Source organism: Rhopilema esculentum, chromosome 20, assembly GCF_057945365.1.
Source record: "Rhopilema esculentum isolate cy_ngs chromosome 20, ASM5794536v1, whole genome shotgun sequence".
Lineage (NCBI taxonomy): Eukaryota > Metazoa > Cnidaria > Scyphozoa > Rhizostomeae > Rhizostomatidae > Rhopilema > Rhopilema esculentum.
The window spans coordinates 13593055-13615114 of NC_142834.1; the positions used below are offsets into that span (position 1 = coordinate 13593055).

General features: G+C 38.1%; 2 protein-coding genes across 6 annotated transcripts in view; one reads left to right on the forward strand and one right to left on the reverse strand.

The window, feature by feature from the left end:
• Positions 1-7934, forward strand: part of LOC135686991 (uncharacterized) — a 28101-nt gene extending 20167 nt beyond the window's left edge. For 2 of the 5 annotated variants that reach the window (XM_089114354.1, XM_089114355.1), the window contains 5 exons: positions 209-297; positions 3991-4017; positions 5315-5388; positions 6122-6277; positions 6896-7931. In XM_089114354.1, the coding sequence (XP_088970480.1) occupies positions 209-297; positions 3991-4017; positions 5315-5388; positions 6122-6277; positions 6896-7055 (506 nt within the window). In that variant the 3' untranslated portion in view covers positions 7056-7931. Of the gene's footprint in view, positions 1-208; positions 298-3990; positions 4018-5314; positions 5389-6121; positions 6278-6895 lie in introns of all 5 variants that reach the window. The other 3 variants (XM_089114356.1, XM_089114357.1, XM_089114353.1) reach the window with 3 other exon arrangements.
• A 1369-nt stretch (positions 7935-9303) lies between these two features.
• On the reverse strand, positions 9304-20190 carry LOC135687299 (follistatin). Its single transcript, XM_065203827.2, has 6 exons — positions 19682-20190; positions 13135-13338; positions 12641-12862; positions 11626-11862; positions 10116-10343; positions 9304-9552 (listed from the first exon to the last, which is right to left on the reverse strand). Exons 1-5 carry the CDS (start codon positions 19746-19748, stop codon positions 10117-10119), a joined length of 957 nt encoding a protein of 318 aa, XP_065059899.1. The 5' UTR covers positions 19749-20190; the 3' UTR covers positions 9304-9552; position 10116.
• Positions 20191-22060: the final 1870 nt, after the last annotated feature.

Here is a 22060-nt window from a genome sequence, read left to right on the forward strand (position 1 = left end):
AATCAATAATGTCAGAGAATTATATTAGATGAATAGACCAGGAAAATGAGCTTTGTAGTTTTTATTCAAAATCTAGAAAAAATTGATTGTCTGCCAAACTCAAACACCAAATATTATCTTTCGAAATAAAGATTCAAGACTCCCAAAGGCCTTTGAAAAGTGAACGCACTCGTTTTTGTAAAATTTTGACAGTTATCTTCCTTTCAAGGTGGCCTAGGGTTCGCGTCAAATCAGATAGGGACAGCCACTCTCATCGCAGCCGCGCCTTTGGTCGTGTTGGTTTTCTTCATTGCAAGGGTATGTCAGAATTCTTAAACTGTATCGTCTTTACTTTATGTTTGGTTGGGTAACCAGGAATAGTGCACGAAATTATTGCGCATCGATATGTATTACTGTTGGACATGTTTGCAGATATCAGAATGCCCAAGCATCGGCCACTAAGATCAACATTTACTCAAGAATCCAGTATGCCAAAACGTTTGGAATCACTGGGCAAGCAAAGTTGTCTATTCCTTAAGACATTTTAGAATCTGTCTAGATCAAAAAAGGGTCCTGCTTTGTGTAGACAGAAAGAGTTCATTTTCTGTCTTGGACGCTCAAGATAGATGGGAGGTTACCGGTCGCCGATTGGTCGAAAGCAAGAAACTAATCAAAAACCATTCTTCTTCTCACGTTATTTTCTTTCCAAGACTGGGTATGAATTCATGCTTACCTTCAGGCATAGAAATAATAAAATAATAATAATAATAATAATAATAATTCGTATTTGCCCTAGTGTCCGAGCTGAAAGCTCAGTTAACATGAAAGGTCTACTAGGCTTGTGTTATCCACTACATTCATAATCACTTCATATAAACTGTGGGACACAAAATTTAGAAGTCATCCAATGTGAAAATGTAATATAGAACTTATTGTATCTGATCATACGCAAGGGCCGAGAGAAAATAGATTCACATGAATAACTTCTTAACCCAGTGTCTCCATATATAGTTGGCCATTATCAAATTTGATACCGAGCACCACTGTAATGTGCTCTTTACAATCAACTTATCTACTGACAATGATCTCATAACAGTCCAAACATCCTTTTTGATCCAACCAAGTGAGCCAAAGAAAAGCACTTGCACATCCACCTCCCAACCTAACGACTGCAGCAGACTGCATAGCGGCTGATACCGTTTCTCTTTGGTGTCCAGCGCTTTCTCAAAAGACAGATCGTAGCAGACAGTCACCTCTAAGATGATACATTTACGTGACTGATTGTCAATGATAATGATGTCAGGTTTACGATGCGTAATACGCTGTAATTCATCACCATATTCTGTTATTAATGATTCTGCAAGTTTGTCTGCATGAAACTGGAAACCACTTATACTTCCTGAGATCACCTCAAATATTTTGTCAGCAATTCGATTGTGACGTCGACTATAAAAGTTGTGAAACTCTCTACATTCATTCATCAGATGTGCGACATTTTCCGTGTGCTGATGGCAAAAGGGGCATGAAGGGTCATTATCATGATTCCATACATGCTTTGTGAAGTTTGTTGGAAGTAGACTCAACCGTGCTTTTATTGCCAACTTCACCAGTAAATCACTTACTTTCCAGTTGTAAAAATTTGAATGGGAGGATTTCAACTGAACATCAGTCATGCAGAGAAAGGGGCCTTGAATTGACAATTGCTTTGCTTTTTGCAAATCTCGATTAACTGTCTGTTTGAATAGCAACTTCGGAAGTGGAGCACCTTCATCAAAAAATTCACCATTAATAATTACTCCAGCCTTTCCTTGCCTGAATTGATGAAACATGCTTCGATGAGAACTTGCATGTTGAAGCAGTTTTGTAGACTAGCTGCAAACATCATTGGATTGTCTTTCAATGCAGGGATGCTTCCTATAGGGGATGCCTTTTTTGTATTTAGTATTTCGAGCTGATGCAAATCTTCCAGAACAGTGATGTTACTAAAGGTAAACGGCTCAGACGGAACCCAATTCCCTTATCTTATTAATACCTGGGTGTTTTTGATATTTCTTAATAGCTATATCAATAGGGTCACATATTCCAATTGTTGACGATAAATGAGCTTCGTTTTCGGTTATTCCTAGTTCTTGGGTTATATTTGCGAAGTAAGGGTTAAAAATTTCTGCAAAAGTAAGGCCATCATTTACACGTTTCCCGTTTTTGATAAAAGTAATTGATTGGTAAATTTGAACCTTATCTGAAAAGATTGGTTTGACAGACTTCCAGAATTTACGGTTATCGGTAATGTCCTTTGGATCTAGGTTTCTAAAATAATCACGTTTTCTTTTTCTGAGTAGCTTCACACATTTGTTTCTTTGCTTTTTGTATGCAATGAGGTTTTTCTCAGTTTTGGTCTTTTTACATATATTTCTTAACTTAGAACGGTGCATAATTGCTTTTCGTAATTCTTTGTTCATGAAGGCCCAATCGTTGGCACGTATATAATTTTTCTTTATTGGTATGTGTTGCTTAAGTATGTCTGGTATCTTCAGTGATGGTATCTTCAAGGCTATCATAATCCACCCTGTCTGGTATTCTGGGTAAAACATTATGTACTATATCGTAATTTAGCTTGTCAGGGTTATAAGAATTATAATCACGGTATGCTTTGATTCTAGGACCCCTCTTAACGAAGCCTCCTTTTAACGCTGTAAAGATCATGCTATGAAAGTCAGATAGCCCCGTTTCAGCTGTTGTTGTATTTTTAAAATTTCCTTTACCATTTGTTAGTATGAGATCAATGCACCTAGGGTCATCCGACTTAAAACAGGTCGAGTCATGTACAATGTTTTTTAGACCATAGCTATCCATGAAGTCCCGAATCACACTGTCAACGGGTTCACAATTCAAGTCTCCTATCAGTATAAGCGTTTCATATTTGTTGCCGTAAAAGTCCAGCCCTTTCTCTATTTCATTGAAGAAGAACTTTGGAAAGAGGGTCGAAGGTGGTTGCCGGCAAGCCTTGTCGGGGAGGGGGGAAGTGGACTACAGATTTACCTGATTGACAAATTTTTGCCTGAAATTCTTTAATTGCTGTCACAAACCTCTGCAATACATTTTGTCAATATAATTCTGTATATAAATCACAACTTCTCACTTTTATATGATAATAACGGACTTTTCTAATAGTTTTGTCAAATCTCTTTATCGGAACGAGCAAAGGAAATGTTCGAATTTTGATGCTTCTAGTTCCCTGGAAAATGCACTCTTTCAAGCACATTTCACTAAAACAATCCTCCTCATCCTTTGGAAAATTATTTTTATGCAAACAAATTGAACAGCTGATAAAAACAACTGGTACAATTTCGCCGTGGTCTTGAAAAGTACCATGTTGTCAGTTAATTCTAAAGCTAGGTAACAAGCAGCACTTGTTGTCAATTTAGATCCCTCTTTCCATTTTAGCATGCCTTTTGAATGTTAAAAAAAATCTGGAGCTAATAGTGAATTGCAGTTGACGCTTCTACCGAGAAACTTTAGGAGAAATGGATTTTTAGATTCAGGGCCAACAAAAAATCTTCAAATCTTCTAATCATTGGTTTGTTTACCTTCATTCATATCAAGGAACATCATTATTTAACCAACGGAGCAACTACCTTTGCTTGATCCTTAATTTATGACATGAAGGTCTCTGAAATACCTAAAGCGTTTCTTCCACCGAGCGGATTTTACCTGAAATTTCCTTTTGAGATACTATTAGGGGGTGTGACATCCCCACACACCCCGGTTGCGACGCCCCTGCTTACCTTGTGTTATTATCCTTTCAAGTTAAGCTGTCGTTTATCGTTTAGTTTTCAGAAAGGATCGTTGAGAGTCAATCTCCTTGAAAAATTTTCAGCGACGTTCTGCTTAGCTTCTTCATTAAAAACACATTGCAATCTTTAATTTTAGAAAGAAGTTTTAGAAAACCCTTATTTTTCCTAACGTGAAAAGTTTTACTAAGAATAATGCAATTTTTTTCGATTTTTTTAGCTCCAACGCGGATTTGACAACAAAATGGTGAGAAAATTTTAATTTGCAATTCTATCCACTCAGGCTTGAGTAAAAATGGAGGGTGAAGATTAAATCCTGTTTCACCATACGTAAACTAGTTTAATGTTGTTTATCTATGTCTTTCTTACGTTGAATGAAATATGGCCCTAGACGAACCTAACAAGCTTTCAGGAAGAACTTCTGACACACTTAATCTCTATTGTTCATAGAGAAAAGGGATTAAAATGTAGCAAATATGAAACACCGCAATACGCCGAGAATAAACAACAATAAAAACACGTAAATCAGTTAAGGCTTATATTTCGCCTCGGCATACGGGGCTTCATCAGAGCAAAAGTTAACGGGCTAAAAATTTTTTACATATCTAAATAAGGCGGTGGTGGTGTCGGATTGGCTGATGTGGAATGGTGTGAATGCAGCGCAGTGGTAGAGGAGGGAAAACTTGAAAAAGTATTCTCGATTTTCCACTTTGACAAAGAAAATGAGTTTTATGTCAGAAATCAGTGCGTCTAGGGCCTATGTGCCGTCTAACCACAATGAATGTTTTTATTTTTCTCCAAAATTTCTCTTCCCGCAAAACAGGTCAAGTTATGGTTTTTAGTCGCTGTTAATGTTAGCCTGACGTTATGTTTAATCTTTCATCCCTGTTTATCTATATCCTAGCCATCTAAACAATTTAAGCATCAGCAAGCCTGGAAAGGGAGACGAGCTATCGTTACTTTGATTGACAGGTGACGGGAACAGCGGAGCGATGTTTCGCTACCGTCATTTTCGAACTGCGGAAATTATGCTACCCTAGACTTAATCCATAAGCCTCTGTTTCGCTGCTGCCTCTCTTATGGACGCCAAAACAGACTTTCTCCAGGAGTCTCTGTTGAAGCGTCCGTAAAGTGAGGCAGTAGCGAAACAGAGGCTCATGGAGTAAGTCCAATGCTACCCTCGGTACCAAAACCACATAAATTCGCGCGCGGAAATAGAAGATAGAAAATAAAACAAAACTTATGCTACTTTGGAGATATATAAAAGACATAAGTTGCCGATTATTGGTTTACCTTCCTTAAACACAGATTTCGCTCAATTCAGTTCATTTGTTCGCTGTTCTGTACTTGAAGTCTGTTTTTGCTTAAATCACTTTCAGGTTGATCGAAATTAGAAAATTTCCCCATGATCAAACAATGAGAAAAAAAATGCATAAAGCAAAGAGAACATTGAAATTTTTTAAAATCTTTTTACAATGTGAAAAACTAAACTTCCGTGCCTTATCAGTGTTTTCCGTTTTTAAGTTCTGTTTTATTTCTTGCAGTTTTTGATTGCTGGGTTGTATCTGCTCGTGCTCATTATGCCACTTTTTGCATTCATTGGCTATTTACCGTCCAGGTTTGTCTATTTTTCACTATCCATCTTTTAGTACAACGAAAAACGCTTATCTTTCAACTAGAAATTGGCATCAATCCCACAGGTCCCCTCACAGGAACGCACTGTATCACTCGCCACAAAGGTCATGTTAAATTGCCCTCCTCCACACCCCCTTCACAACGTCCTCCACACACCACCTCCACAACCCCCTCCACACCCCCACCTCCAATAACCTTGGTTCTCTAGCCCACAACCCTAACAACAGCGAATTATTTGACATTCGAGCTACGCGTGTGTTGAATATTTGCTCTGATAAATCTGATTCGTCGGTTGCCATCTGTCAGTCAATTATTGGCCAATCAGTGAGCGTGGTACAAATCACATGCTTACTGATTTGCCAATATTGCTTGATAGATGGCTTAAGCCACTTTGGTATCTGTCGATGGAGTTTACATACAGGTTCTTCAGATCGATCAGAGTAGCAAATCAGTCTTTGAAAATCTCGCACGCTTTGATGTAATGCTATCGATCTAAAAATCCCTGGAAAACCTTTTTGTTTTCGTGGAAAATCTCGTTCGCTATTTGCAAGAATGGATTGCCCCCTGGACCGATCCTGATTGGCTGTCTATTTTTAGCCTGCCTAGGCCCTGACTTGAGCTACTTTCATATCCGCCATGTGTCTTTAATGCTTTTCGTTTACTTGATTTGGTGCAGAAAGCTATGTTTGTCTGATATCGTCTTTTATTCTTCGCAGATATGTATGGTTCGCGCTTATTCCATTTTTGTTCATCGTGAGGTTAACATTCGCCTGCTGCTCTATTGTAATCAATGTAACACTCAATTCTGCTGCTGACCCAAAGTACATGGGCCTTGTCAATGGACTGGGAATGATAGCGTCATGTGTCTTCCGGTAAATATGTCTTCATTTTGCTAGTAAAGAGTCTTGGCTATGCCCTTATCTTTCTCACTTTTCTGCATCACACCCAAGCAATTGAGCGGTGGCCTTAGACCGTAATTTGTTATTTGGAGCCCTAATCCTTGCCTTCCTTTTGAGTGAATTTCCCTATGGATTTGTAAAACAACGAACTGTTTTGAGCAAGCATTTCGAACACCTGGGGGCGAGGGGGGATGGTCGTCCCCCACTACATTGGAGAGGAATGGTTTTTTGTTCTAAGACAATATGATGCCACCTCACTACAACAATAGCCTTCCCTCCCCCCCCCAATCTTTGACCCTGGTTACAAGTGTCTGCCCCTGGTTACTCGCACTTTTTGTTTTGTCTTGGGGATGTTCTACGTGTCTTCCTCTTCCAGTAATTGACCATTGCTCAATCTTCAAATACTAAAGATAATTAGGAAATCTTCTGAATGCAAGTGCGAAAATATTAACGGTTGCAAATGTTATTGAACATTTCCCTTTTCACTAAATCGTCAAGTGAAATAACTATGGTCGCCATACTTAAAAGTCAAACTGTAAATGAGGACTGTTTTGTTGAAAATCCTTTCCTATTATTTCATTTTTCTTATAGCTCAATTGCACCCGCCTTACTCGGCTCCCTCTACTCTTGGTCGCTAACGAATGAGGGAACATTGGGGTATCCATTCAACCATCACTTCTCCTTTGTTCTGACTGGGTTCGCTGCTCTTATCACGTTGGTAATTGCAGTATTTTTGCCTGATCAAAAGTAACCAATCACACAGTTCGAATGACGAAGGCCCAGAATTAGACACCAAGATTTAGAGTGAATCGTCACATTTAGCGATTGTCAAATACATCCATGTAAATCTGATCTTATGAATAGATGCAAGTCCATGTAAGTCCAAAAATTTGTTATATTTATTAACTTCTATAGTAATACTGCAGATTTTTCCGCCATGTTATTAACTTGTTATTAATTACGACCAAGAAAGCTGATTTGTCAGATGGTAGGCCTAAAACCGCCCCGCTTCCAAAAATCGACTTCTTTGGACAGTGAACGGATAAGAATCCCACAAAGCGGGGGAGATCGTACTGAAATTTTTATATACGGTGGGTCCATCCGCAATTGATAGGCTGAACATAATAATCTTTTGTGTAAATGAAGAAAACGCCACTGTAGCAGGCTGCTCGACTGACTCCAAGGAGTTCTTGCGGCGAACCTTTCCTGATTTACGTGTTTTTATTGTTGTTTATTCTCGGCGTATTGCGGTGTTTCATATTTGCTACATAATATTCTTTCCCTGTCTTTCAGAGCCCAAATTACCGAAATTCATATATTTACTTAGTTTTGTCTTGTTGTATCTTACTTTAGATGAAAGATTTCAGATATGCCCCCTTTTTAAGTATGCCTCAGAATTTGTGGGCTAAGAATTTTTACGTATGACAAAATTTTTTATGGAGTTTTAAAATTTTGACACATAAACAAACATATTACCATAAATTTTTTGAAATATTTTATATTTGAATATTCGAAAGAACTATTTGTGTAGATTTGCCTAGCATTGTAAAATTACGCTTATGTTTTGTTAATCATTTCGTACATATTTGACTGGTTTTTTATTTTCATTTCATACGCAAATTTCAAAATGTTTGCTTTTCCAGTCGATACTTGCAGTTTTAACTTTGATTTTCATTTAATGCATGAAAAAAGAAAGTCCTTTTTTTCTTCATCAATCACTTACTTCACAAAGATTAATCGATCTTTATACAATTCTTTGAAGACGATTTTCTGCAGTATGTCTGGTAAAAAATAAGCTGGTTCACATGGTACAGATTACTTTGGTCCATAATGTCATGTTGTGCAGTGTGGCCTTTTTTCTCTAACGAAACGAAAGGCCAAAGAGAGGAAATCTTACTTCAAAAACTAAAGCCGAACAAAATATTCTCTTCAAATAATTGGACTGTTTCTGAATAAAAATAACGTCCAAAATATACCATTTAAGTGAGCTTGTGCCCATTCTTGCAAATCTCAAACCAAAGGGTCTTATTCCAAAAGTTTCAATTCTGTTGAGCCTATAGGCTCGCTTTATTAGGAATATATACAACCCATAGATACTGCTAATTCTTAAAATAACCGTTTAAAATAAGATGGAGATACGATCAATATCTTTCTAGCGTTTCTATAGTAGGGATGAAATCGAGTGTCGGACTAAAAATTATCAGTCAAAAAATGTTTTGATAAGCCTATAGGCTTGCTTTTTTACGAATATTAGCAACCCATAGATACTGCAGTTTCTCTACGAAAATGAGGTATGATTTATACCTTTCTAAAATTGCTGTAGTGTGAAATAAATCAATTTTTGGACTACAAAAAAAATTTTTGTTTAAAAATGACCATTTCAGTAGGGCTATAGCTTTATGTTTTTTTTGCGAAAATGGACGACTAATAAATTCTATGATAACTCTACAAAAACCGTTTAAAATCAGACAGAGAAAATCAATTAGGGTTATTATGGCGGGATTTAAACTCAACTTTGGACTAAGAAAATATCAGTCAAAAATTTCTATTTTGGCAAGCCTATATAGGTTTTCATTTCTAGGAAATTTTGCAACCAACAACAAACACTGCAATTTTTCTATGAGAATCGTTCAAAATCATATTGAGTTAAGATTCAAACCTTTCTAAAATTGCTATAGTGTTAATTAAATCCAATTTTGGACTAAAAAAAATCTCAGTCAAAAAAATTCTTTTTTGTTTAACATATAGCCTTGTTTTTTTACGAAAATGCACGACTAGTAAATTCAGCAATTTCATTAAAGAAACTGATTGATCAGACAAAGATATGGATTTTCATGTCAGTTAAACTCCTTTTTGAAGTTTAACAGCAGACATGAAAACAAAATGCATTTGAAATTTCCACTAAATGTGGAGCCTGTTTATTGAAACCAAAAATGAAGGTATAGATTCGAGGCTGAAAAATTGCGACCATATTTTTTCTATACTTGTAGCTATGATAATTTATGATAATTTTTAAGCATAAATTAAAACTTTTTACAACGAATAGATACTAATACCTTTTTGCTTATAATATGGAATATGCTACATCAGAGGAATTCTATCCAAATTTCACCATACTTGAATGTCTGTTTATACCTAGAAATAATTTTACCTTGAAATAAATAACAGGTTATATACAGTTAATCAGCAATGAAATGACGTAACATACCACTGACTGACAAACGTTCTACAATCTTAGCGGCCATGACCTGCAAAGCAAAGAAGAATTGAATTGTAAGCTTGTTAATAAACTGCTATCTAAAAGACTCCAGTAAAACTAAAACGAATTCTTTTGTTATTATTTCTTTTTATGAGGCTAGCTTTCATAATAGGACTTTCAACAATTGAAACAAACTTTGCCCTTTTTTGAAAATGCAATTAAACTCTATTGACTGCCATTGCGGCCCTTAAAATAAGCAAAAGGCGAAATATTCCGAAATTAACTTTTCAAGTGGAAGTGCTTGAATCTGAAGTTCAGAATTGTTCAGGGCACAGTTGCTTTAGAACAATAGTAACAAAAGGGATTGTTCACTGGAAACAAAAGATTTTTATAATAATTTTTGGGGTGACGAGCCCCCAACCCCCCTTTCCAAAAACAAAAGTGGCTACGCTCATGAAGAAGGCAATTTCAAACATTCGCAGGAAATTACTTTGTTCTAAACGACTGAAATTCCCAAAGAACAAAAAACATTTAGTATCTTACTGCAGAAATATAGAAGCAGCAAAGCCATAAAATGGCTTAGCATAATTCTATTTAAGGCAAAAAACTTACCTTAACACTTGCCGTTCTTTCTAACTTCGATGTGCTTGCCACTTGAACAGGCCGCCCGTCTGAGTGAGCACCAGTTCTTGTACGTTTTGTTGTCACTGCCGCAAACAGGTTTCTGAATGTGGAAGCCACCGATACAGAATGATTCGCATTTGACGCAACGGACATTGCTACCGTCCGTAAGACATTTGTTTTTGCCACTGCATTTAATCTTCTCGCACGTAGCATGGCCTAGATGAGAAATCTTATTAAGAATATTTGCCAGCAGTTTCAATGTTGAAAAGTTTGTTTACAAAAGTTTATGATTAATTCTGGTCCTTATGTTAATTATCTCCATATGTCACACCACAAGGCGAGTTTCTTTGCTACACCTAATTTAAAAGAAAACGCGTTATAAGAACACTAAGGCTCGATTTGCAGAAAAAGAAACAGCGTAAGAACATAAACAGTCTCAAATGAAACATTAAAAGAAAAAACAATGTATTTTTGAACATTTTTTCTTACGTTGACATAACAGTGCAGAATTTTCAGCTAACAAGCTGTGTAGTCTCTGTTTTTAGTGGTCTTAGAAACAACTGATAGTTTGTAGATGTGGAAAAGCCAATTTTTAAAAGAAACGATACAAGAACACCTGAGCCTCAAATTGTCAAAAAATAACAACATCGACCCTCGGGAAAAACTATCTTGCTCTTATAGAAAAGTGTGTAGAGCTTACAAACAAAAGTTTGGTAAAGGAAGGACTTCTTTGATCTAATGGTAATAGAACTCCTTGAATTGAAAAGATTGAAAGTCAAACTTTCTAAGATATCGAGGTTTTTTTAGTGACTATGTATTAGGCCCTATCTTAAACATCATCAAGATTTTTCATCAGTCTTGGTGTTTTGCCAGTCACATTAACCACGTTGATCAATACAATAAAAGTGGGGAACGGTTTAACAGTTTCAAATGTCTCTTGGCACCGCTAAGTGCTCTCTGCTTAACTATATCTATTATTTAAAAAAGGATCAGAATTAAAGCGGCATCATGAGGAGGGGAACTTGGGGGGACACGTCAGTTCTCGGCAGGAGTAGTTCTCCATTTTGTCTAAAGTCGAGGAGAAAATGTTGGGGGAAGGGTGATATTTTGGCACAGTACTTTTTGTGGTGTAATCATATGATTTTGAAACTGCCATTACGCAACCAAAATTTAGTCATGGGCGTTCCGTTCAGGTAACATTGACGTTCCTTGTTGGTAAAAGGGAGTTTTCTGGTGGTAAATGGGTGTGGCCTAACATTTTCTTTTGTCAGCGTCAGCCCTAGAGCCTAGTGGCTGGCGCCGTCTCTAATTGAGTCATCTGAAGACATCAGCAGCGGTTTTAGGGACTGCGGGGCCCGGGGCCAAAAACATCTGCGGGACCTTGTTCTTTACAATTTATATTTTTTCTTAGGGGTTGTCCCCATTTGGCTACCATAAGCGCGGGGCTTGGGGCCATTGCCCCCTGGACCCCCATTAAAACCGCAACATGAAGACATACTTATGCATGCTCCTTTATAGGCGATTCCAACTCGTTCCTTCACTCCATGTTGACACACAACTTGTCTCAGGGCACACAGGCTTGAGTAGGTGACTCCGTTAGTTCCGCAGAGCATCTCATCGTCCGGCTTTATATCGCAGCTAGACTTGCAAATGGCGTTACTAATGCAATGGGGAATTCTGTACTGATCTTCCACACAAAGCTTGTTCTTGGGACAAATGACTCCGCTGCAGGATTCTGAAATGGAAAAAAGCTTAGTAACAACCAGACCCTGTTTACAAGAGACGTGAACCAGATCGGATCCAAATGTGTCCGGATACTTCGGGTCTGATTCCAGGTGTTACAAAGGATCCGCAACCAATTGCATTTACACGGGATCGGATCCAGATGAGATCGCAGATAAAAAATTCAGACGTTTTTCATGCTAACTGAGATTGAAACAAACCGTTCAAACTGGACATAAGGGAAGTTCAACCAGAAAGAGCTGTTCTCAAACTCACAGCGAAAATGAAAACAAATAACATTTTATAAACATATTTTTAAGACTTCTAGATTCATCTTATCAAGACTGTAGTAAGTCACCTTTGTATTTGGTTTTCTGATGCCAAATTCATGGAATATATTTTAAAATTACTTCAAATTGAAATTATTCTGTCTCCGATCTAGACCAGATCCAACCGTTTACAAAGGATCCGGTCCCGAATGGATCTATACGGGATCCAAAAGTATACGGATCCATCAGTTCCCGTGTAAACGCAAGGCCTATCCATACCCTTGTAAACACAATATGGTAACAATAGTACGGGGGCTGATATCCGCTCTCCTCCTCCTCTCCGCCTTCCTTCGCTATGTATACATATACATCTAAAAAGATTACAAGAGCTTAAGGCTCGAGCATACAATACCTAGTTACAGCCAGCTTATGGTTGACACCTTCCCAGCCCCTCGCCAGTTGGCACACTCCCAGCCCTAGAATGCTGTGTAAGACGTCAAATAATGTTTTGAAATCACTAACCTTTGCATTCTGATTGATAATCAACCTCAATTTGTTTCCTGGTACGGCAGCTCTCACTCAGAAGGTCACATTCGGACGCATAAGTCCTTTGGTCGGTGCTGCAGACCTTGCCCGGGTGTGTATTACTGCAGTCCGGATTGCAAACACACCTAGCTTTTCTCGTTTTGGTTAAAGTGCACACTGCTCTACTATTCACTCCACAGCGGACACCAGCACAGGGGTCTGAAACGAGAATCAAGCTCATTAATAATGACGTCATAGGTGATGTAAAAACCGTTCTCAAAGGAGCGTGTTTTAATGAAAACCTCTTTCATAGGACAAACTTTTTTAAAAGGAACAAGGTCCGAATCGTACCACCCATTTTGCGAGAGTGAAGAGGATCCTACTATTTCAGAAAAAAGACCTACTTTATCATCAACGCAACATCACGAACTCGTGTAAACTATCTCATCAAGATGTTTATCGTGTAAAATTTGCTCCAGCTTTGAACTTACCCGAGCATGGCTTGCAAACACGTGGGCGGTTCACGAAGACGAGGAAGAAGAGCTGTCTTGAGGACTTTGCATCTCGGTCTGAATAAGCAAGTCGATTTTTGCTGAGAAACTGTTCGTTGCTTTTGCAGCACTGGTCGAAGGAGACGCCTCGCTTGAGAAGCTGGCCACACTGGCCTTTCTTGGAAATACTCCAGCAGCTGCCAGCTAAAATGAGATAATTTACCAAGAAAGAAAGTTAGTTATCATATGGCGACAAAGTGGGGTGACTGAGTGGGTTTAAGCTAGGCACGCAGAGAGAAGGGCAGATTGCCCCAATTCTCCGAGCTGAGAGGGGCCCGAAAAAGCTCAAGCGAGGTTACTAACGATAAAAAGCCACAACAAAAGTCTAAATGATGTCATTGGGGACTGCATTTTCTTTTGGCCCCAGGCCCCTAAAAAGCCCCCAGGGTCCAAATTGTAGCTGTCATTAAATTCAGAAATATACACAAAACCATGCATCGATCATGTTGCCCCTTTTATTTTTCATATTGATCACTTATCACCACCTCCCCCCGTTAACAAGTTTGTTCCATAGGTCACTGAGATTTGCACACAAAGCTCATTTTACCGTCTAAGTTTACAAGTTTAGGAAAAGAGATCATGACTGATTAGAAAGGAGACCATGGTTTGTGATGTAAAAGTAAACTTATTTTACAGTTGAAGGAGACAAAAATTTTTAATGCTCAGAAATGAAAATATGATCTACCAAGCCTGTAGAGACTGGGGGCTAGGGGACCACCCTCCCAAAAAATTTCCAAAGGAAAAACGTAGGCAACATATATGAGTGGGTTCCTTTTTTCCTCCAACTTTTCTAATCTGCTCCCACCCCCCCCCCCAACAAACTTAGCCATGCCACGCCCTTGTTTACCGTTTATAAGTGTATCTAGACAGATTTGTTCACTATGGTCTAGTGGTCGTTTCTCTGAGAGCTTAATCACTTCGAATCTTAATTAAGAGTCAAACTTGAGTCCAATAAGATGGGAGCAAAGAAAAATCTAGATGAGAGAAAAGCCGACGTTATTCAATAAGCCTTTGGTTTTATTGACAATTTACAAGGGATTGCTGTCATAGATTTTTTTCCGTTAGAGGTCATGGAGGCCCATCATATAAAAAATTATTTTTGACATCGCCTTCTTAGCTTCTTGATTTTTCCAAGATTTTTGTTATTTTTCTTTTATGGAATTGCAAAAAATAATTATTTGCTATATAAATTCAGGAAATTCTTAAAAATGGGGTGATTTATTTTTAATTAGCAAAAAATATCAGATACTTAGAGAACTTGCCCTACCATCGATCGTGAGTTAATCTAAGGTTGTGCCATGCTTTTTATCAAGGCAACTACTGACAAGAAGTGCCTGTTGTGGCGACAAAATTTGTTTCTGGCGACCAAAGACTGTGAATACGTCAGAGTTTCTCAGTTTGTTGTTTCAAGGTTTGGCTATACTCAAGAAAAAACATAAAAAACTGGCTAGATTATCATCTAATGTTTCCTTATGGATTTTAGATCAGCACAACGACAATTTTTATTAAAGAGGTTTTAGATAACACGAAAGGAATATACATATTGAAGGGTGTGGAGTGGAATAAGTCGGAGTTTTTGAGTCTGTTGTTTCAAGGTTTGGCTATACTCAAGAAAAAACATAAAAAACTGGCTAGATTATCATCTCATGTTTCCTTATGGATTTTAGATCAGCACAACGACAATTTTTATTAAAGAGGTTTTAGATAACACGAAAGGAATATACATATTGAAGGGTGTGGAGTGGAATAAGTCGGAGTTTTTGAGTCTGTTGTTTCAAGGTTTGGCTATACTCAAGAAAAAACATAAAAAACTGGCTAGATTATCATCTCATGTTTCCTTATGGATTTTAGATCAGCACAACGACAATTTTTATTAAAGAGGTTTTAGATAACACGAAAGGAATATACATATTGAAGGGTGTGGAGTGGAATAGGTCGGAGTTTTTAAGTCTGTTGTTTCAAGGTTTGGCTATGCTCAAGAAAAAACATAAAAAACTGGCTAGATTATCATCTCATGTTTCCTTATGGATTTTATATGAGCACAACGACAATTTTTATTAAAGAGGTTTTAGATAACACGAAGGGAATATACATATTGAAGGGTGTGGAGTGAAATAGGTCGGAGTTTTTAAGTCTGTTGTTTCAAGGTTTGGCTATACTCAAGAAAAAACATAAAAAACTGGATAGATTATCATCTAATGTTTCCTTATGGATTTTAGATCAGCACAACGACAATTTTTATTAAAGAGGTTTTAGATAACACGAAAGGAATATACATATTGAAGGGTGTGGAGTGGAATACGTCAGACATTCTCAGTTTGTTGTTTCAAGGTTTGGCTATGCTCAAGAAAAAACATAAAAAACTGGCTAGATTATCATCTCATGTTTCCTTATGGATTTTAGATCAGCACAACGACAATTTTTATTAAAGAGGTTTTAGATAACACGAAAGGAATATACATATTGAAGGGTGTAGAGTGGAATACGTCAGACATTCTCAGTTTGTTGTTTCAAGGTTTGGCTATGCTCAAGAAAAAACATAAAAAACTGGCTAGATTATCATCTCATGTTTCCTTATGGATTTTAGATCAGCACAACGACAATTCTTATTAAAGAGGTTTTAGATAACACGAAAGGAATATACATATTGAAGGGTGTGGAGTGGAATAAGTCGGAGTTTTTGAGTCTGTTGTTTCAAGGTTTGGCTATACTCAAGAAAAAACATAAAAAACTGGCTAGATTATCATCTCATGTTTCCTTATGGATTTTATATCAGCACAACGACAATTTTTATAAAAGGGGTTTTAGATAACACGAAAGGAATATACATATTGAAGGGTGTGGAATGGAATAGGTCGGAGTTTCTCAGTTTGTTGTTTCAAGGTTTGGCTATATTCAAGAAAAAACATAAAAAACTGGCTAGATTATCACCTCATGTTTCCTTATGGATTTTAAATCAGCAGAACGACAATTTTTATTAAAGAGGTTTTAGATAACACGAAAGGAATATACATATTGAAGGGTGTGGAGTGGAATAGGTCGGAGTTTCTCAGTCTGTTGTTTCAAGGTTTGGCTATGCTCAAGAAAAAACATGAAAAACTGGCTAGATTATCTTCTCATGTTTTCTTATGGATTTTAGATCAGCACAACGAGAATCTGTCATCACCATCTTACAATTCAAATCCATTTACTCGTTCGTTTTTTTCACTATGATGAAGCCCTGTATACCCTGGCAAAGTATTAGTTTTTGTTTTATTTAAATTATTTTGAAAATTCATCTCATTACATTGGATACTCGTCGTCGTATTGCTTTGTTCCTGAATTTCTTACTTGATTCGTTAAAAATCCAAAAGACTGTTTTACATTGGTCCGAACATTTTTCGCCCGAACATTTTTCGAAAATATGTCCTAAAATATATTCAGCCAAGTTTATCGTTCGAAATATTATGCGCTGGTTTTTATCTTACGTTTTGTAAAGTACATGTTGTTAATAGTTACATGATGTCTCATTTTCTTTGTCTAAAAACTAGGTAGCTTTTAGAGTCCTCAGGCTCGTGCGCGCAAACTGTAAACATTTGAGATACAACTCAGTGAGCAACCACAAAGCGGTCCTATCTGTAAAACGTCATGATTGCCAGCCACTCACGGTTCAAGAATAGTGGCACTAAAGATCTACTCTTATGTTAGAGACCTCGCCCCAGGTCCCTAGGAAACGGAACACCTGTCGTCGAGAGTTGTTGGTAGGAGGAGGAAGGAGGATAGGGCGTAGATTTTGAGTGCAGTAGCAAAGTAATATGTAATCAGCTTGTATCTTATAAATAATCAAATCAAAAGCTAGAGAATTTTCTGTTCAAAGTCTAACACGTCAAACGCAAGGTTCGCAAAAATGTAAAGAGACAGGGAAATTTGGCAGAAATGCATGCTCATTTGGTTCTTTTCTATCATTTTTACATTCTTAGCAACTCTCCAAGACTTTCAACCCCACTTTCAACTGAGGTGGCAGGGGGGGGGGGGGGGGTTGGGGCAAGAGGTGGGACTAGGGTTACGACCTACTCAATGCTTGGCAGAATTTGTCTAAATCTGACAATGAAATGTTTGAGGAGTTTTGAAACCTTGGCAAAGCATTATTTTAAATATGACTTCACGATTTGACACTGCGTTACTAACGAAAAAATGAGCATTCTGTGGGAAAAAACATTTCTGACAGGAAAATTGCGTGCCCTTCCTCAATATCCCACCTCCTCAACATCTTAGTTGCTGGTCTCCTCGCTGATTGGTTCTGTTGTTTTCAAGACTTAAACTGACATAACGTTGTTGAAGTGGATTAAATAATCTAGGAATCTGATTTCGTGATTTAGTTTCAGCTGAAATAATCCGATATAATAAACGAAAAGTGTCGGGAACGCGAGACGCTATGGAAAATAAGCTGTAAGTCATTCAAATCCGAAAGCAGTCTAGTATTTAGCGTATGCTTAACGCACTGAATAAAAACTTAGAGATTTCCCACCCAAGTCGAGGAAATTTTTCGTTTTACACGCACGATAGCTCAGGGACAGACAATCTGCTTGATTACAGTCGCCTTTAAATATAATCCACCCCTATATAGAGCTGCAGGAATTAGTCTTTTATACTCTCGTTAATTTGGGCAATTTTGAGGGAATCCCTGGCATATTCAGGCCTGTAATTCAACTCAAATGTCCGATTAAGTGTGAGCAATATTCGAATATTCGAAGTTTGTCAATGAAATGCTCTCAGAAAAAATAGAAGCAACCAAAGCCACCCTTAGGATAAGAGGCCGCCCTTGAAAAGAAGTGTCAGCTTCTGTTCATGAAAATACGGTAATAATACAGTATTTATAATATATCTATTTGTAAAAACAAACATGATTTGAAATTTATTTTTTTGAGATTTCAGTTGATACACTCTCTCTTTTTTATAAGAACAATTTTATTAGAACACGAGCCTCAAAACGGGTCAAAAGTTAAAAACAAATTAAGAACAATCTGAGGCTGAGCTTCTGCAAAATGCAATTTTGAACAACGTTCTTTCTCAAACTCGAGGATTTTTAGCGATGTGTGGGTGCTTTTTCGGTGGATATTCAAATTTGTCAGCAAATTAAGGCTGTCCCACTCACATTGCTGGCAAATGAGGCCTGAACACCTCCTTAGAGCGAAAAAGCTAGCAATCACACTGCTTACACCCTCTTAATTTAAGAACAAATTTAGAATAATCCAGCCTCAGATTTTCGAAAAAAATTAAGAACAGTCAGCCTGAACTTAAATTTACTGGTTCTTATAAAAAAAGAGTGTATTCTTTGTGAAAATTTAGGACGTGCAAGGACCGCTAAAAATACTTGGCATGTTGGTTGTCCTCCCATTGAAAGGCCGCTATCGGGCCGGATTTGAACCGCGGGTTGCAGATTATCCACCCTAATGTATAGAATCAATTGCTTGAGTGATTTGATTGAGTACACATATCACGTATGAGAAAACGTGTATTCATGAACTCCGACACAGGCTGGAAAGTGGGTGGGGGGGGGGAGGGGAAATTGAACACCCACAACAAAATATTACGAAAAAGCATTATTATTTCGCAAAAATGTTGGAGGGTCATGGCCCCCAACCCCCCTTAATAGGAGGCCCTAGTATCACTTTGCGGTGACTCACAGACATGACTGGACTATTTAAAATACGACCAGAAACTCATTGGTATTGAGATGTCTGAAAAATGCAGTACTTGACCACTTTAAAGTATTTTCAAATTCATCCGATACTTTGCGTTTTAGACAACAATTCATTCGTACGCTGAAGGATTCAGGATATGTATTATTTGTGGGGGAAGGGGGCGGGGAGACAGAAATCGGTGTCTCACCGAATTTTACGTTGGTAAGATTATGTACGCAGTAGTAAAATAAGAGATTACCAAATAGGTTGCTTCGCAAATTCAATATCTGAGTCATGTCGTTTCAATATAAGAGGTTTTGCGATAAGCAGGTAAAAAATTTAAGTTAGCCGTCGTGGATTTTTTTCCTCAATTTCTGACAGTTAATTTCTTATGCCCGTTTTATCTCAAAGATTTTCTAGCCAATATATTTTCTCAATTTTTTCCAGCCTCTGTCTCGGGGACTTTTCAATTTTTGAGGCTCCCGCATCCTTCTATAAACCCTTCATCTCGAAATAAAATCAACGAAAAGCAATTTCCTGGCCTTAAACACAGGGAACTGAGAGAGAGCTACTGTCTATGGCCATGTCTCGTACCCCATTCTTCAGAAACATTTCACGAATTTTCCTTCGTATCATCCGTCTGTGCGAATAAATCCTGGCTATCAAACGGCTTTGGGGATTGTTTTTCTAAGTTTATTCTCTTGTCTGGTTTTGCGGATAGTTAACATTGACACTTCAGCGATAGCGTGTTCCACTCAAACTACATTTCAAGGATGGCAAAAGTACCGCTAAACCTTTGGAAAACTAAAAGATTAGAGACTTACCCTCATTCATATGCAGCATGGCGAAAAATGAGAGAGTAACAAGCCAGAATCCCTCAAGCTCTTGCATAATTGTTAGCAGTTTCCACGCAGTTTCTTCTGTTTTGTTAATGGTAGGATGAAGCCTCTGGTGTAAGACCACTGCCTTCTTTGATTTTCTTTCTGTCTGTCTGTCCCTTCGTCACACAAGCCGCTGAGTAGACTACAGAACTAACGAGCAGCTGTCATCGCCTTCGTGTCGGTCCGTTTCTGCGCACCAGCCATGCAGCTGTGACCCCCATTCAACTCGTTGATACTCTAATGCAACAAGCCTATGCAATAGTAGCCCGAATGAGTTTATTTCCTCTGTCTGTTCCTTATTTACGTTTGAGTTCTCTTGTTTTCCCTACCAGGCCTGACTCAAACTCAGCTTAAAAAATGAAATCAATGGTATCTTGAGACAGGATATCATAGCTCACGTAACCCAATATTGTCTGTGTCTGCCAACAGCCTCCGACGATGTCTGAAAATTCGCTCGAGACTCGAATTCGGTCCAACCGGACTCGGTCTCTCGGAGGCGGTCTTACGGCTGAGGAACGCGGGGAGCCGAGCACAGGTGTTGGTGCCGAAGGGGGCGATGACCCGGTGTTTTTCTCAAGCACTAAACTTAGGCCCGTTTTGTAAGAAAAAGTGTCTCGTCTTGACAGAAAAGTGTCCCTTTCCTTCAAAAAGAGTTTTTTTCAGGCACTAATGGTTGAAGTAATAGCTGGAGCCTGTTTCTAAAAAAGGGTTAATAGGCCTTTTTCCTACAAAGAAAATTGTCAAGATCGAATGGCAGAGAAGAATGTCTGTTCAGTCGCTAAATTTTATTACTTTTATTGTGATTGCATTCTTTATGCAATTTTAATATTCATGGCTACAGAGTCTCGACTCTCGACAGTACAGACCCACAAATCACGGCGAAGTCAAATACACGTTTCTTTTATAAGAAACCTAGCTTGGGTCCTAGTGCTAAAAATTTCTCAATTTTTCACCAGATTCTAGTATTAAAAGTTTTTTATAAGTTTCTTATTTCTAGATAAGCATTCAACATCAAATTTTGCACTTTCCCTCGCATGTTAATTGTATTAAAGTTTATAACACAAAAGTAAGATTTGATTCCAAGTTTCGTGCATTTTCAATCCAGCTTTAGACTTAAAATGCTTGCCACCAGTGGTGTACCCAAGGGGGGAAATAGGGGTCCGGACCCCCTACTTTTCTTAAATATGATCCTCGAGATTTGTCCAAAAAGGACGTGAAACTCATTGGGGAGGGGGGAGGGCTGTAGTTTACTGTATGCTTGTGTCAATAACAATTGTAAGATACTTTGCTATTTACTGTAGCTAGGAAATTTTGAAAAAAGGGCGTTTCCCCGCATTTGCGAGTGTTTGAAGGGCGTGGTCCAAAAAATTTCTGGGGGCTGCGCCCCAGACCCCCCCCCCACTTCTCCGGCACTGGGTACGCCACTGCTTGTCACACAGTTGACATCGATACAAACTGACATTCTCAACTTCAACGAACGAAAGACCTTGTAACGGGGCAGGTTAATCATAGGACTCTCCTCGGTGAGATTCTCGCCTTGAATACCAGAAATTGAACAACGTTGCTTGCTTTTTTCTATTCGTCATGAAATAAAACTCCACGAAAAACACGAGGACTGCTTGCTGAACATTGACTGAAAAACTGATACTTAAAAAAAAGTACTTCATGGCAAAGTTATCGGAAACCCACCTCCTACTACAAGAAGACTCAACATCCTGTGTTACTCTAAATAAAAATGGGTCAGAAAATTTAAATCAAGCAAAAATGGATTGTTCAGAAAGTCGTCTTTTTTTTCAAATTTCTTAAAGATATTGATTTACTTCTAAAATTTTTGGGGCTCTAGTACTAGGTTTCTTATAAATCGGTTTTTTATAAAAAAGAAAGTGTACATTATCTTGTACGGTTTCTTATAACTATATCTTGTACGTTTTCTAAGGGTGTGGTATTGTAAGGGTGTTGCAAAGCATGCCCCAACCCATACCACTCCTTTCAACATAACCCTTGAAGAAGTTACAGCTCTATAGACAGTGGAAGCACGAATACTTTGCTAGATCCGTGGACTCTTAAAACATGATGGTGTAAGAGTATTGATTGAACAGTAAGAAAACTCCACTTATTTTAGAACTAGAGAAAAGGGGGGGAGGGGGAAATGGCCAAGAGACTGATTTTAAAGGGAGAATTTAAAACAATTCAGGGGCAGTTACCTCTCCCTCGACGAGTTGAAGCAAGTCTGTCGCCCCTTTTTTGGAAATTTCTGCCCCTTTTGAAGAATGAGAATCAGGTGAAAAGTTTCTGAGACCGATAGGTTAATTTGCTTCATGG

What these genes read in the sequence shown, in the direction of transcription:
- LOC135687299 (XM_065203827.2), bottom strand. Translation starts at nt 19,748, where the DNA reads ATGCAAGAGCTTGAGGGATTCTGGCTTGTTACTCTCTCATTTTTCGCC. An exon ending in TGTTTGCAAGCCATGCTCGG is followed by an intron (nt 12,863 to 13,134) that starts GTAAGTTCAAAG and finishes TTCTCGTTTCAG; the next exon opens with ACCCCTGTGCTGGTGTCCGC. An exon ending in TTATCAATCAGAATGCAAAG is followed by an intron (nt 11,863 to 12,640) that starts GTTAGTGATTTC and finishes TTTCCATTTCAG; the next exon opens with AATCCTGCAGCGGAGTCATT.